Raw genomic sequence first — 16,326 nt, forward strand, 5'->3', positions numbered from 1 at the left:
ATTTAAGTTGGTTAAAAGTTTTGGAGAGAAATATGTTTTAGAACTATCTTATATCAATAAATAATTTTAGGATTGCAATTTTTTTTAGCAAACAAAAAATTTATAATCATATTAAATATTTTCTTACTCTTTAAAGCAAAAACGTAATTTTTTTTACTCGTAATTATTTAAAATAATAAATACGAGTTTTTAATCAGGTAAAAATAGATTTCAATCAATATTGATGAAATTTATTGGATTTTTACCATCAAAAAATTTTGATATGCTAAATTTCATGATAAGTTATTCAAAAATAAAAAAAATATAAATAATTAATATAAATCATAACTTATTAAGATATTAATTAAAAAAGAAATATATATTTTTGGATTTGCTTAATGGAAAGAGAATCAAACAATACTTTAATTTCTTCTGCAACTTAATCTGCAACGAGTGAGCTTTTAAAAGAAGTTTTACCATCTGCATGCTTTGGGATACTAAACATTATTTTAGGAACTCTTTACATTGTTTTTTCAGATAAAGCTGAATATAATAATAATTGTGGTAATAAATAATTCAAAAATTGGGGTTTGGCTTATGGTATTTTGTTAAATACGGGTGGAATAGCAGTATTTAACTTTTTAGTATAATCTTACTTATTTTAATCAAATAAACAATATGAATTTTGGAGTAAATGCTTTCTTTATGTAATGGTAATCCCTTATGTCATATGTCCTCTTGGATTATTTATTGTAGGAGATTCATCATGTGGTTACTTATTCTCTATGAATATAATCCTTGTAGTAATTGTTATTTTAGAAATAATAGGCGGCTTGGTTATTTGTTATTATTTATATTCATCAGGAATGAAAAAAGCTTTTAGATGAGTAAAAAATTATATTTTATTGCTTTTGATAAATCAAGTAATTGAAAATTCTCTTGATAAGAAAATATTTATAACTAAAATCGAATACTCAACAAATTATCAATTTAATATTTTTATATATTTAAATATAAAGCATTTGCATGCTGCACCTTTGGATAAATTAATTTCATTTTAACAATAAATTTTCTGAGTTATAAAATAATTTCATTCATTTATAGGCTCTTTTAGGCTTTATGTTTGATTATAGAAAGTAAAAATGTTATAAGGCTACTAACAAAGGAATTAATTAATTTAAGTTATTTTTATTTTTGGTGGTGTTAAATAAACTTTTTAACTAAAAAATATTTATTTAGGTAAATATTTAATCAATCAAATTTAATATCAAGCTAAATTTTAATCACAAGGATATAGAAAAAATTAGATAAGATTGTCTAAAATTGTATTTAGAGGGATGGATTTGTATATTGAATAGATTTGAAATTGAATGGAATTTATTTAATCGACATAAAAATAAATAATATAATATAATGGATAAATTTAATTACATTTTAATTAATTAATTAATTTGAAATAATTTAAAACAAATAAAATTATTTATTTGAAAAAAATAATTAATCTAACCAAACTAACTAACTAAGTAAGTAAGTAAGTATTCGTTTGTTAATCAATCAATCAATCAAATATTTATCAATCAATTAGAGTTATAAAGTTATTATTCTAAACAAACTAAAGTTATGATGATCCTTAAATATTTATCAATTTGATCTTTTGATAGGAAATCTAACAACTGGCTGTACCTGTTATCACCATACTTCTTTTCTAAGAGATCTAGATTATAATCTAATTTTTTTAGCTTGAATAAAAAATAAATTTAGTAACTTGTTTGCCTAGTTTAAAAAATCTTACTTCTTCACTCATAATTTTGTATGCTTTAGTAAAATTATCAGACAATTTTTCCTCTAATTCAATATAAAGATGTTCTAGCTTTTCGTGGCCATTGCCAATTATATTTATTGATTCTTGCTCGTCCTGGGCAATTTATTTAGGCTGTAATTTTGGAGGCTCAGGGAAATCATCCAAAAACTTACCTGTGTTTTAGAGACGTTCAGGTTCATCAGAGTCATCATCTCTGATGACTTCTTATTCATCTTCTTCTTCCTATGTCGTTAAGCTTTCCTTAGACTTATTTGGTTAATTGAACTTCTTAGTTTTTTAAGTCTTTGTGAAATCGAAGAAATCATTTCTTGCAAATTTTTCATCTATTTAAAGTTTATCAGCATTTTCAACTATTTCTTATAATTATTACATTAATTCCAAGCACTACTTGGGATCAGCTTCGCTGACAATATTAAACTCTGTATTATCTTCATTTTATAAGTAAGTTTCTTCTCTGACAATTTCTGGAAGTTTGCTAACGTTCTCTTCTATGTCTTCTGGTATTTCCTGAGCTGTAATATCAGCCTTTCTATTATTTAAATCATCGCTATCTGAGTTATATTCGTCTAAATCTTTTTCTGTTTTTGATTATTTTTTCTATAATTTTTTATCTTATTTATTTTCTTCATCACTATTGTATTCATCTAGCTTATCTTCACTTTTTTATTTTGCTTAAGTAGGTTTTTTCTTTGATTCAAATATTTGAATGTCCCAATCGTCCTTTTTATTATTTACCTTTTAAGGCACGCTCCACTTTTTGACAGGTACTTTTTGTTTCTTTTCGAGCTATTCATTTGAAGTATTATCCTAATCTGATTCCTTTTCTAATTAGTTATTGCTACTAGGAGTGCTTCCACCTATTTTATTTTCTACAAACTCGATTTATTTCTCTCCTCCTTTTTACCATTTCTTTATTTTTTTATATGATTTAACTAATATAATTAATATTAATATTTATTTACTCTTCTGTCTTTTATCATTTATTCTCTTTGTTCATCAATCTTTTTTTGTTTATCCTCCTTTTTCTTGAGAAGCTCTTCTTCCTTTTCTTTTTATAGTTTCATTTCATAATCTTTCTTTTCTTTCTCTGACTTTTATCTTTGTATTCTCTGCTCCATAATTTTCTATTTAGCTTCTTCATCTTTCTTTTGCTGAATTACTTTTTTATCAGAAACATTTTGCTAATTATGGCTAGATCCTGACCTAGCTACTGCTGGTTTACTATTATTTCTTTTCTCTCCACCACTTTTTGGGGGATTGTAAGATGGTTTACTTGCAGGAAGTTAAATATTTTTTACAGGCACTACTGGCTGCTTATTTGGCTTGAAATTAGGATTTGCAAAAACAGCCATACCTCCTGCTTAAACTTCTTCACGTTTTTAATTAATTTGATTTAGCTATAGTTGTCTCTATTTATTTTCAAATGCTATTTTTTGCAGTTCTCTTTCTCTCTCTTCTCTTTGTTTTTCTTTAAGTTCTTATTCCTTCTATCTCTTATATCGGGCTTCCTTTTCTTATTCTAGCTTTTGATATGCTAGTTTCTCCTTTTCTTATCTTATGCGTTCTTATTCTTTCTTCTTTTCTAACTCCAATCTGTCTCTCTCTAATTTCAGACGTTCCATTTCTTTTTTTCTTTCTAAATCTTAAGCAACTTGCTATTGAATATTATTATTTTGAACCTAGTCATTTCTTGCAGACTATGGTCTGTAATTATTTGCATAATTTTATACAGGGTTCTATTATGGTTTATAGTGGAAATTAGCTCCCTTTTAAGGCTGAGGAGCTTATTACTACTATTGAGGTGGCTACTAAGGAGGTGGATTTTAAGGCTTCTATTATTAATTTTGATCTTTTTAATCTTTATTCATGTATTGCTAAATTAAATGAGGTGGACAAGGTTATTCTTAGTTTACCATTTTAATGTCAGCCAAATTAACTTTTGCATCAATTATCTAAATTAAATTTAATAAAAATAAATATTTACTTATTCTAATATATCAGAAAAGTGAAAAAATTTTAAATACTCAATTTAAAATAAGCAAACAAACACATAATTGCTGTTTAAATTTAACAAAATATCATTTACTTACTAGTTAAAAATTTAAACAAACGTCTATAATTTTAAATTTACTTTATTATGAAGAATGGTGTGTGAGAATTCAACTTGTCTTATTGTTTCAGAAAGGAAATTTTTAACTCTCTCTTAAATAATAGGCATTTTCATAATATCATTAATAGAAGGTCTTCTAATAGCATCAACTTATAGAAGGTTTGATACTAAGTTTTTCATTTCTTTTGAGAAATGAGTTGGAATTGGCGAATATTAACCTTTAACAATTTTCAAAGCTAAAAAGTGCAAAGAATCAGCATTAAAAGGTGGCTTTAATGCACAAAGCTCATATAAAATGACTCCCAAAGACCAAATATCAGTCTTGAATGAATATGGTTTGCTTTCAATAATTTCAGGCGATAAATAATAGGGCGTTCCTACCATTGTTTTTGCCTTTTCTACTGTCTTACTCAAAACTCTTGCTATTCCAAAATCACCTAGCTTTACAATATGGTTCCTTGTCAAAAAAATATTCTGTCCTTTCAAGTCACGATGAATAATTTTTCTATTTTTAAAAGATTAATTCATTCCTGTTCAAATATAATCTTTCTTTAAACTTAATTTTATTTTTGTTATCCTGAAATGCAAAATAAGTAAATAAATACCTATCATGAACGTGCTTCATAGCCAAACAAATTTAAGTAAACCAATCTAAAATTTATTTTTCCTAAAGATATTTTCCTCTAGCATCCTTAACTACCTTTGCCAAATCACCACCTATAAAATATTTTAAAAATTGCTCATTTTAGAAACAAACTTTGCTTTCTTATCAGTAAATAAATGCTTAATATTTTGTTTGATATATTACTAAATAGAAAATAAATTACCATCTGCATATTCCATAATAATACATAACTTTCCCTTCTTGGTGGTATAAACGTCCTTAAATTTAACTATGTTAGGGTGATTTAATTGCTATAAAATTCTTGCCTCTTTTTATGTTTCACGTTTTTCTTCTGTAGACATTGCCTTCATGTCCATCTACTTCTAAACCAGTAATTCATGTGTACGCAAATCTTCTACTAAATAAGCCTTACCAAAGGCTCCTTCACCTAGCAATTTAATTCTCTTGTAAAGTTCATATTCAGCAGCTTACTATTGATTTGCTGATGGTGCCTAAGTTGGTCTCATCTCTATTTAATATGTTTTTAACCTAAGCAAAATTATATATATAGCTTTATTATTTAATTTATCTAAATATGTATTTTTCTTATTAGCTTTATCTCTTGATACTTCTTTACTTGTTAATTTTTATGGATATCAAACAAAAAATATATAAAAATATTAATTATACGATATAACCATTCTTGATAAATGGGAAATTTTTATTACAATTTTACAAAAATTCTTAACACTCTTGATTCTAAATCATCCAGCTCTTTTATTCAAAAATAGTTAGATAGTTAGTGAGCATTTTTAATTCACTGATATATTAATATTAAATTAGATATTTTGTATAGGAAATTTTTAAATAAAGTTACAAAATGAATCTATTTTATTCTATTTTGTTTGAACATCAACAAGAAATATCCATGAATTTATATAATTAAATCCTCAATTAACAAAGTAGATAAATATGTGGTTATTGAACTATTTCTTAGACCTTTTATAAATATTCACAAGTAAGTATTCAATTTACTTTAAAAGCTTGAGATTCGATATGCAATTTAATTTATGTGCTTGATTAATTGATCTATTTATAGGTCTAAACCTTAATAATTAATTTTTCTTGTTTATTTGTGAAGCAATAATATAAAGTTATAACTTAAATTTTATCAAAAATATTTTCTATTTAAACATGTCTTTTATTCATAAATAATTAAAATACCTTTTAGTGACTTTGTAGATTCTGATTATTTAACATATTTTTAGTCTATTTACAAAATAAGTTATAAATTTTAATTTAATCAGCATTAATTCATAAAAAATCCTTCAAACTAAATGGATTATTTTTTACTAAAAGCAATATCTATTTAAAGTCAATAATCATTTTAAATTAAGTAATTCTTTCCTTATCATCTACTTAAAAAAAGCTATTAAATACTAAATTCAAATTGAATTTTAATGATTTATTTATTATATATTTCTAATCCAGGTATTAAAATATGATGAACTGGATAGCATTATATTTTAATACCTGCATGGATTAAGTTTAATTTAAAATGAAAAAAATAAATTAAAACATTTATGAAAAAGTAAATCAAATCAATATTCAATAAAATTCATAAATTGAATATAATTTATAAATATATATATATAGAGTTAAATGCCATTTCGATTTACAATAAGCGAAATTTAATGTTTTGATTTAATTAAAAGTCTACTCAATATATTTTTAGATAAAAAATTAAATTTTTTTAAATTTACATTGTTGTTATATAAATTTACTTATAATTAATTGAAAATACTTATTTAGCTTTTACACTTTAGTTAGTTTTTAAAAACATTGATTTATAATTATAAATAATTTTTAGCTATTATGCTAAGTATTTTAACTTACTTTTATTTACAAATAGTTTTTTTAGAAATTAAATAAAAATGAGAGCTTTTAAATTAAGCAAATTAAACTCATTTTATTATTTTTAATAAATATAAATCAATAATATTATCAAATAAATAAATTTTAATTATACTTGATTACAATCAATTTTATAATTTATTTATTTATTATTTGAAAAATTAAATAATTTGTTTATATTCTATTTGAGATTAATTTTAATAATAAATGAATGATTTAGGAAAAACATCTTATATAATTTTTTAATCAAAAATGGATAATTAAAATTATTATTGTAAAAATAATTAATGAATTTATTAAAAAGATATATTTGTTATCAAACATATTATTCTCTAATCAGTTATTTAAAATAATTGTCTAATAAATTATCTAAATATTTAAAGTTCATAATCAAAAATTAAATCATATGTAAAATATCTAATAAAATTAAAATTTAATCATATTTAAAATTATAAAAATTGTATAATATTATGAAAATTTATTTTGTAAGATAATATATAAATCATTAAAAAAACTTGTTTTTTCGTTTTTTCTAGAAAATCTTAGTTTTTTACTGAATTTTACTCTTGTTTTTTTATTTAAAAATTAACATATATTTGCATTTATACTCTAGTCCCTCAATTTAAGCTTGGAGTAAGATCACTATATATTTACATATCTATTATATCTAGAACACTTTCTAAAAGGCAGAGATTAATTATTTATAAAATACTAAAAATATTGCTTTATATTTAAAATTAGACAAATATAATCGAAATAAAATGATATTTACAGATTTAATTATAGATAAAAATAAAATAACATTCCTTTAGTTTTATAATTGATAATTATTCTATTTTTTTTTATTTTTTTCATTTGCCATTTTAATTCTAGCAAAATAATGAATTTAACTATATTAAATGCTTTTTATAAATTAAATTTACAAGACAAAATTTACAGAATAAAATTTCTAAACATTATATTTTTTCATTTTTTCATTTTTTTTTATTGAATTTGTCACAACTTCACATACATTCTTGGTAGTCAAAGATTTTAAATAGTATTTGAAAAAATTAAATAGATTGAATATATTGAGATAGTTTTATAATTTATTTATTTTACTGAATTATCAATATGATAAAAAATTTTATTTTAAGCTACTAGCCATGTATTGTTGATAAATATTTTTCAATTTCTTTTTAAAGTTGATTAATAATATTAGAGCACAATTTATTTATGTTAGACGAAATAAAAATAAATGTAAATGCTTTTGAATGAATGAAGTGTTAATAGTATTTATTTAATTAGTTTAAAACAAAATGATATTACGGTATTAGATAATTAAAAATAATACGTTAGTAAGGTAAACCTGAGCAATTAATTAAAATATGTAATTATATGATTAAATATTTGAATAAAAGTTCACTAAAGAAAAAAATAATTTAAATTATTTGAACAAGAAGGAATTTAAAGTATTTTGGGAAAATACAAAATTAAAATATAAATTCAAGCTATTAGATTTTTAAAATTTATCATCAAATTAGTTGATAAGCTAATTAATTTGGCTTCAACAAAAAAAAATAATTGAAATTTAGAATTTGCAGTCATTGTTTATTGTTTGCTTGCTTTTAGAATATTTATCTATTAAAATATAAAAATGAAAATTTAAAATCAATTAACAATCAAATTATTTAAACTATTTCTTATCTATCAATATGTCTAGTTTTTTTTAAAAGAAATTTCAGGAAGGTTGCGCAACATATGTAAGATACTAAAAGAAAATAATGATATAGGCTAAAAGATAAAAACACAAGCCTTTTTTTCAGATTGAAAATTAAAAAGACTTGCGAAATAAGTAAATTTCACTAATAGTAAAGCTTTAAAATAAATTAAACACTCAAAAAAATATAAAATCAGTAAGATACATATATACATACATACAATCTTAAATAAATCAAACATTTAAAATGGGCCCTAAGAACAAAAATAAAAATCAAAAGAACAAAGCAGCTGCTCAATAAGAGTAAAAGGAAGAAACTACTGAAAGCGTAGAAATCGTTAACTAAGAATAAACTGATGCTTAAAATGAAGTTAAGGATGAACAAGCTTAATAAGTTCAAGAAACTGAAGTCAAGTAGGAAGAACAAAAGCCCGAAGTAGTTGCTCACCATGAAGAATAACAACCTAAGGAAGAGAAGGTTGAAGAATAGAAGCCTGTTGAAGTCCACAATGAATAACCTTAAAACGTTGTTGAAGAAAAATTATAATAACACCATCAAGAATAGGAATAAGTTGCTGAAAAGTAACATTAAGAAGAACACGTGATTGTTTAAAGTGAAGAACCTAAGCATTAAGAACCTGTTGCTGAAGTTAAGCACGAATAACCTGTTTAAGAAGAAAAGCACGAAGTACATGTTGAAGAAGTAAAGCCTTAAGAACATGTTTAGGAAGTTAAGGTTGAAGAAAGCATCAAAGAAGAAAAGGTTGAATAACATTCCCATGTTGCAGTAGAACAAAAGTAAGAAGAGAATGTTCATATTGTTGTTGAAAAGAAAGAAGAAGTTCAAGAAACTACTCAAGAATAACATCAAGAAGTTTTCCAAAGTGTCGAAATTGTTAAGAGCGAATAAGAAAAGAAGCAAGAAGAGCATCAAAGCGAAAGAAAGCTCAGTGAAAAAGTTCAATAAGAAAGCTAACCATAAAGCGTTGAACAAGTAGCTGAAGTTGCTAAGGAATAAAAAGAAGAATAAGCTCCTAGAAAAGAAAGTGTTCCTTAAGCTCAAGCTGAATCTGAAGTCGTAGAATAATAATAAGAACCCGCTCCTATTGAATAAAAATAAGAAGAACCCGCTAGAAAGGAAAGTGAAAAATTAGAATTAGGTGCTTAAGAACCATAATAAGAAGTTCCAGTCAGCAAACCCGAAGAAGTATAAGAAGAAGAAGAAGAAGAAAATGCTTCATTGATCCCTAAGAAGCCCGAATAAAATCCCAAAAAGAACTTTTTCTAAGATGTAAATATCATTTACTCTTTAAAAAAAATTTAACAAGCTTTTTAATAAAAGAAGTTAGAAAACCTCAACAACATCGCATTTGTTGGTATTGGTGCCGCTGCTTTGTTAGGTTTCCTTGGCTTCAAATTATTAGCTAGAAAGTGAAAAATAAATAAAAGCAAACTAAATAAATAAATAAATCAATTATTATATTAATTTAATTATGTATTTGTAAAAAGTTCTATCTATCTATCTAACTTAGTAAGTCTACCTATTCAAAAAAAATAATAATTATAATCAATATCTTTACATAATACATATTATCTATTTTATTTATCTCTATAGATAGATAAATAAATAAATACTCAAATCTATTACAATTTTTATTTATCTTTTAAAAATATTTACTTAGAAATAAATTTACACAGAAATGCACCAATAATGAATGAGTGAGTGATAATATCAAAAGCATGAATTAATTTTAAAACAACTCAAAATTATAAATTAAGTATTGCATCATTTATTTGGATATCTTTCAAGCATATAATATAAACTCATATTGATATTTATTTATATATTCGCTAATGGATATATTTTTTTTGTAAAATATTAATTTCACAATTCACATAATCAAACAAAATCTACTGGTTTTAATTTTTTCTTATTTTTAATCAAAATAATAAGTTAATTAGTAGAAGTAGGGGTTTAGTTAACAAGATAGATTAAAATTTTAAGTTTTATTAAATTTACAAATACTTTTTTTAACTTTATAACAACATTTTCTATTTCAAAAATATGCAATAAATGATTAAAAAACAAAGAATATTAATTATTTCGTGATTTACATAGTTATTTTATAAGAAGTAGAAGTGTTGAGAAATATGTTTTAAATAAACATGGCTGCTATGAATTTCTAATACTAAATATTTGGAATTCACTTTTTGCTGAATATAATTTAAATTTAATAAAATAAAATTTAATTTATAATTAAAAAATAAATTTAATGATAATCATTGGCTTGTTTATTATATTTGAGATAACTTGCTGCTTATATTTTCCATAGTGTAGAGCTATTTTTGAATTTTAAATTTGCCATGCATCATATTTACAGATTCTTGAGAGCTGTCTATTCCTTTTAATTCAAGATATTACAGGAGACTCCTAACTTTCATCAAATAATCATCTATTTAAAAATTAAAAACATCAATAGATTTCCCGCAGAATTAGCAATATTCTATTTGTGAGTTAAAATTTAAGTTTTCAAAGTCATATAAACAAAGTTGTTAACAAACTCTAGCTATTGTTTTGTATTTAACTTGAGTTAAATCTTTTTTCTTAAAACTAAAATTATAATTTAAACACAATCCTTAAGCCGATTTTATATGCTCTTAAAGAAAAATCAGAGGCTTAGGAAACGCTTATTATTCGTAGCATGGGAAAAATATCAAACTTTTTTAAAATAAAAAAACTTCATTTTAGAATCTAAATCTTTCATCTTAAGAAAAATAAATATCATTTAGTTAATTTGTAATTTTAATAAGTCTGTTCAGCAGTTCATCAATAATTATGTTATCCTCTGTTATAGGTTGTTTGCACGGGCATTGCTTTAGTACCTTCAAATATTCAAGCTCAATACCCCAGAAGTGCTAACAGTTTTTTGTCTTAGCAGGTTACTTCATAGTTTAAAATGTTAATGCACAAGTAAATTATTAAGTAATGCCAAATTCTTAAATATCTATTTTAGATGGTATTCTTTAATAGCCCCCAATCATTTACTAAAATACTTGCTTTGAAATATCCTGCATTTCTTGCTTAATTTATAGGAACTGATCATCCTTGATTTCCTCCATTTAAGTAAAAATTAATTGTTTGATATTATAAAAATTAATTTGTGTTTTTCTTAAAAATTTAAGTATCTTTTATAATTAAATATTGAAATTTTTAAGTTCAAAATAGATATATATTTTACTACATTTCAATAGTAAATATATTAGTAATATCTTAATTAAAGTATATTAAATAATATATCCATAAATTAATTTTAAAATAAACACCAATTTAATAAAATTATACAATTAAACTTACTGTAAATAATAAATGTCAAACCATTAATGATTTTATTTAATTTAATATAAAATTTATAAAAAAAATAACATATTTAATTTATAAATAAAATACTATCTCATGAGGCACCTTAATTTAAACAAAGACGGTATTTAATATTCTGTCTATCACATACCTAACATTCCATTTATTTTTATTTTTTAACTTATTATAATTGAATTATTTTCATGATATAGTAAATAAGTAGAGAAATTTAATTAGAAATTATGGATTAAAAATAATTTTATTATCTTTTATATTTGAAACAAAACTTAAATATGATGACTTTTAAATTTTGCATAAGAAATTTATCTTGAATTTTCAGATATAATTTTGAAATACCCAAAAAAGTATTTTTTTACTTAATTTGTAAATATTTGTTAATTTAAAATGTATTAACATATCTCAAGATTAGATCAATAAAATAATATATTTTTACAAATATAGTTATCTAAATTTAATATAAAAATAAATAATCTTTTATTAATCAATTTTGAAAATTTTTTTATATCAATGTCTATATTTGAATTATTGGTTAATTTTATACATCAATAAAATAGTCAAATGATAGTGATATTAGATCTCTAAAAATTGTGTTTATTAATAAAAAAGGATTTTTAAAATGTTGAAGTCTAAATTTATATTCTAGTATTTATTTTACAGAATTAATTCTTTTTTAATTTTGGATTCATTTCTATTTCTTAGTTTTTGATGAAATTTAATGAAGAGTCTATTTCTTAAAGCTAATTTTAATTTCATTTATTTGCTTGTTTTTTAATAAAATGTTTAGATCAGGTATTTGATTTGATCAAGAAATCAAATTAAATTAGATTCTTGATTAGTATTTTACTATCAATTTTTTTTTCCCTAAAATGATGATTTTATTTGTGCAAGCGAGTTTGCTTTTTATACAAAAATAATTAAAAAAAGAAAGAAAGATAGATAAATAGAAACAAAACTCTAAATATAATGTAAAAGAGATTATTAGCAATATTCTTAACAATTACCTTGGCTGTTTGTTTAAATAACAAACCTATAATTGGTATTTACACTTAGCCTTCTGATTATCAATTATATCCAGGATCTAATTATTCTTACATTGCTGCTAGTTATGTGAAATACCTCGAGGGAGCAGGTGCTTAGGCTGTTGTTATTCCATATGATGCCACATTTGAATACATTGACAATCTTTTTGAAAAAATTAATGGTGTTTTATTCCCAGGTGGTAGCGTTGAATTCGAAGTTTCTAACCCTGGTGATTAAGAACGTGTGTTTTTAAAGAACGCAGTCTACATTGTATAAAAAGCTAAAAATGCTACAGATAATGGTGATTATTTCCCAATTTGGGGTACTTGCATGGGATTCTAGCTTCTCACTTTTATTGGAAGTGGATTTAATAGCTCATCTCTAGTTGAGCGTCAATCAGATAAAGGAAGTCACAATATTAATATCACTGATAAGAATAGCAATATGTTTAGACATATGCCTGAATAATTAGCACAACATGCTTAAACTGAACCTGCCTTATACTACAGTCACTCTACTTATGTTCCTTTGAGTGCTTTCACTAGCTAAAAACTTTCAAGTAACTTTAAAATTACTTCAACTGCAACCTATACTCCTGAAAATTATACTTTTGTAAATTCTATTGAATCTATTAAGTATCCTATGTATGGTATTTAATTCCATCCTGAAAAGAATATTTACGAATGGAAGGTTGCTGCCCCTCATGATTATGAATCTGAATAAGTTGCTCAATATTTCGCTAATTTCTTTGTTAACTAAACAAGACAAAACTACCACTCTTTCAATGGATCTGATTTTAACAACTACTCAATCTACTAGTATCCTGCTGTCTAATTAAGCGATAGCAGTTTTGTCCAAGTTTATATCATTCCTAACTTCAACAAAACCGCTTAAACAAACAGTACAACAAACTCTACCAGTCCTAGTTCTGAAAAAGAAAAATTTCTTTCCTATTGAGAGATTTTAAGATAAATTGTTAAATGAATAGGATAGTTAATTAATTAGTAAATGAGTGAGTGAATGACTAATATTTAAGATAAGAAAGATAAAAATAAAGTGTAATCTTAAAATTAAAAAACATAGATATTACTAAACTCATTACTTATTTTTATTAAAAGATAATAAATCTTTAAGAAAATATGTAAGACAATTTATTAATTTATATATTATTTATTGCATCAAAACAATAATAAATTCAAAATACCCTTTTCCATTTAATATTCTTTTATTAATTATTTAACACTTTAATAGAAAGAATTCTCTTCATTTCATTTTATTATTTTATTATACTTGTAAGCACTAACTAAGGTGGATGGAAAGTTTTCCATTAAATTTTTCAACATTTTTAGACAAATTTCCAGATTGTAAAAAATAATTATTTCAAAAATTTTCAAAAAAAAGTAAGAAAAAAAAAGATCAGTGGTATTTAAATAAATTTAAATTATACAATTTTACTGAAGAATTTTGCAAAAAACTATAATATTTTGAATTTTATTTTTTGCAGTTTTTCCTTTTTTTATGAAAAAAAGCAAGGCACTATTTCCTTTTAGGCTTTTTTCTTCATTTTAGCATATTTTTAGTGTGTTTAATTATCTGTTCTTTTGAACGATTAAAAATGAATAGTCCCTTATCCTTTAAGTATAATTATGTTTTCTATATTTTTTAAAATACCAAAAAAATTTTTAATTACAAATTAATAAAGAATACTACTTGGTTAATCAAAAGGAAAATTAATTTATTTCATGATGATCATCTTTACTCAAGTGCCTCATATGAAAGATTTAATTATTTGGATTTATTATCTAGATTAAATCTATCCAAAAGAGAGAATAAATTCTCAAAAAATGTATAATATGATAAATTATGTATATTTTTTTATAGTGATATTTTATTAAAAGTATCAAAAAATATTTTAAATAGCTTAAAGTAAATAAATTTATTTATGTAATCTATATTTAAAAGTAAAATTAATGTTTAAATAAGGTTACATATTTTTTTAATATTTTTTAGCCTGATAAATAAATTTTATTAGTTAATTAAACAAATTAAAAATAATATTATTTAGAAATTTATTATTACTAATCTTTTAAATTAAGTAGTTATTTAATTGAGATAAATATTTAAAAGTAGGTTAAAATTTAATAAAAAAAAATTAATTATAAAATATTATATTTAGCAAATAATTTTAGAATTTACTACAAAATATAAATTTTATTACTAAAAAAGATATTTTATTTTTAAATACATTTGAAATTTACATAAAATTCCTCATTTAGTTTTTTCTTTTTCAAAAAATCAATTGAATTATTCATTACAATTAAAGCAGTACCATTTTTTTGGGTTTTCAGGGACCATACATCCACCTAATTTTACTTCTTTTCTTTAAACTTACTAAAGTATTTATCTCGCTGGATATCCATAAACAACTTTAGCTACTTAGTCTTTAGATTTACAAATTGGGCAAGAAGTTTTGTTTGAATCCATTCTTGTTGGTTTATTTATATGCTTATTTTTAACGCTTTTATTATTTGTTTTTATTTAATTTTAGTTGTATTATGGTTAAAAAGATATCGAAATTTATAATTTTTTTGATTTCAAATAGAAAAACGAAACCAAAGGTAGCAACTGTGAATTAGAAATATCTGATTTTGTCTATTCTAACCAAATATAAAAGTTATAATTAATTATATTTTTTAAAAATTATTTCGATTTTCAAAAAACATTAATATTGCTCCTCAAAGTACAACAAAAATAATATGTTATACTTTTACATAAAAATCTATAAATATTGCATATGCATGTATTTAATTTAAGCAACATAGATATAGATTAAAAATAAACCACACTTGATCAGAGGAAAAGTTGAAATACTGCTGAAATTTCTAGTTTATTTATTTATAAATATATATTAAATAATAATCTAATAAGATCATGAAAAATTGCAACCTAATAAGTGGCTATTATGCTTTAAATCTAAAAAATATAGAAATATCTTATTAACTTTAATCAAAAAAGTATTTCCCTATTAAGATTAGTTATTTGGTTATACTATAATTACTAATTCAAAGTCTAGAATTCATTTATGCCATTATTTATCTTTAAAGAAAGCTAGGTTAAATTATCTTATGGATTCCTTAATTTTTGTATTATTAATCATAAATTTCAGTATTTTAATAGAATTCTCTCATAATTATAATAATTATTTTTTTCTTAAAACACTAATTCTAAAAATTTATTAAAATTTAATTTGAAAATAATTTTATAAAACAAAACACTTTTAAATAAAATAAATAATTTAATAAATAAATTAGTAAATAAATAAACAAATAATAATTTTTACTGATTATAATTAATGCTTTGAAATAAAAAATTAAAAAATTTTGTATTCAATTATAATATAATTAAAGTATGGCAAATGAAAGAGAGGTTAAAATAGAATTAAAAATATTTTGATAAGTTACAATTTAAAAAATTATAATTTTATTTTTTTCACTACCGTCTTGAATAATTGTTTATAATGCAGATTTTAAAATAATTAAATATCCAAATAATATTTTTTAGTATTTGTTTTTTCTTAGAATTATATTTAAATATGATCCTAATGTCTAATTGAAAACTTATTTTAAATTTTTTGTGAAGATGTTAATAAAATTTGATTGAAATGGATATAAAGTTTTATTTAATACTTTATGGTATGCTTGAATGACAAATAAATTTTCATATAAGGAGATATTGGCTTAATAAATATCTGTTCCTTAAAAGAGTGTTTGTTATAAGCTGTAAAAGAAACACCTCAATG

At 22.4% G+C, this 16,326-nt stretch overlaps 5 protein-coding genes across 5 annotated transcripts; 2 read left to right on the forward strand and 3 right to left on the reverse strand. All coding sequences in view use genetic code 6, as the record gives it.

The window, feature by feature from the left end:
* Positions 1-1,556: 1,556 nt before the first annotated feature.
* TTHERM_00449170 (Serine/Threonine kinase domain protein) lies at positions 1,557-5,042 on the reverse strand (the record flags this gene model as incomplete). The annotated part of the gene is made up of 6 exons (XM_001013317.2): positions 1,557-1,718; positions 1,772-2,710; positions 2,764-3,753; positions 3,933-4,416; positions 4,517-4,628; positions 4,739-5,042. 6 exons carry the CDS (start codon positions 5,040-5,042, stop codon positions 1,557-1,559), a joined length of 2,991 nt encoding a protein of 996 aa, XP_001013317.2.
* A 3,222-nt stretch (positions 5,043-8,264) lies between these two features.
* Positions 8,265-9,563, forward strand: TTHERM_00449180 (transmembrane protein, putative; the record flags this gene model as incomplete). The annotated part of the gene is made up of 1 exon (XM_001013318.4): positions 8,265-9,563. The coding sequence occupies exon 1, from the start codon at positions 8,376-8,378 to the stop codon at positions 9,561-9,563; it is 1,188 nt and encodes a 395-aa protein (XP_001013318.4). The 5' UTR covers positions 8,265-8,375.
* An 845-nt stretch (positions 9,564-10,408) lies between these two features.
* TTHERM_00449190 (hypothetical protein) lies at positions 10,409-11,248 on the reverse strand (the record flags this gene model as incomplete). Its single annotated transcript, XM_001013319.1, has 1 exon — positions 10,409-11,248. One exon carries the CDS (start codon positions 11,246-11,248, stop codon positions 10,409-10,411), a length of 840 nt encoding a protein of 279 aa, XP_001013319.1.
* Positions 11,249-12,410: 1,162 nt separating this feature from the next.
* Positions 12,411-13,484, forward strand: TTHERM_00449200 (class I glutamine amidotransferase; the record flags this gene model as incomplete). Its single annotated transcript, XM_001013320.4, has 1 exon — positions 12,411-13,484. Exon 1 carries the CDS (start codon positions 12,471-12,473, stop codon positions 13,482-13,484), a length of 1,014 nt encoding a protein of 337 aa, XP_001013320.3. The 5' UTR covers positions 12,411-12,470.
* Positions 13,485-14,822: 1,338 nt separating this feature from the next.
* Positions 14,823-15,011, reverse strand: TTHERM_00449210 (hypothetical protein; the record flags this gene model as incomplete). Its single annotated transcript, XM_001013321.2, has 1 exon — positions 14,823-15,011. One exon carries the CDS (start codon positions 15,009-15,011, stop codon positions 14,823-14,825), a length of 189 nt encoding a protein of 62 aa, XP_001013321.2.
* Positions 15,012-16,326: the final 1,315 nt, after the last annotated feature.

The sequence above is a fragment of the Tetrahymena thermophila genome (genome assembly GCF_000189635.1).
Source record: "Tetrahymena thermophila SB210 genomic scaffold scf_8254686, whole genome shotgun sequence".
NCBI classification, from domain to species: Eukaryota; Ciliophora; class Oligohymenophorea; order Hymenostomatida; family Tetrahymenidae; genus Tetrahymena; species Tetrahymena thermophila.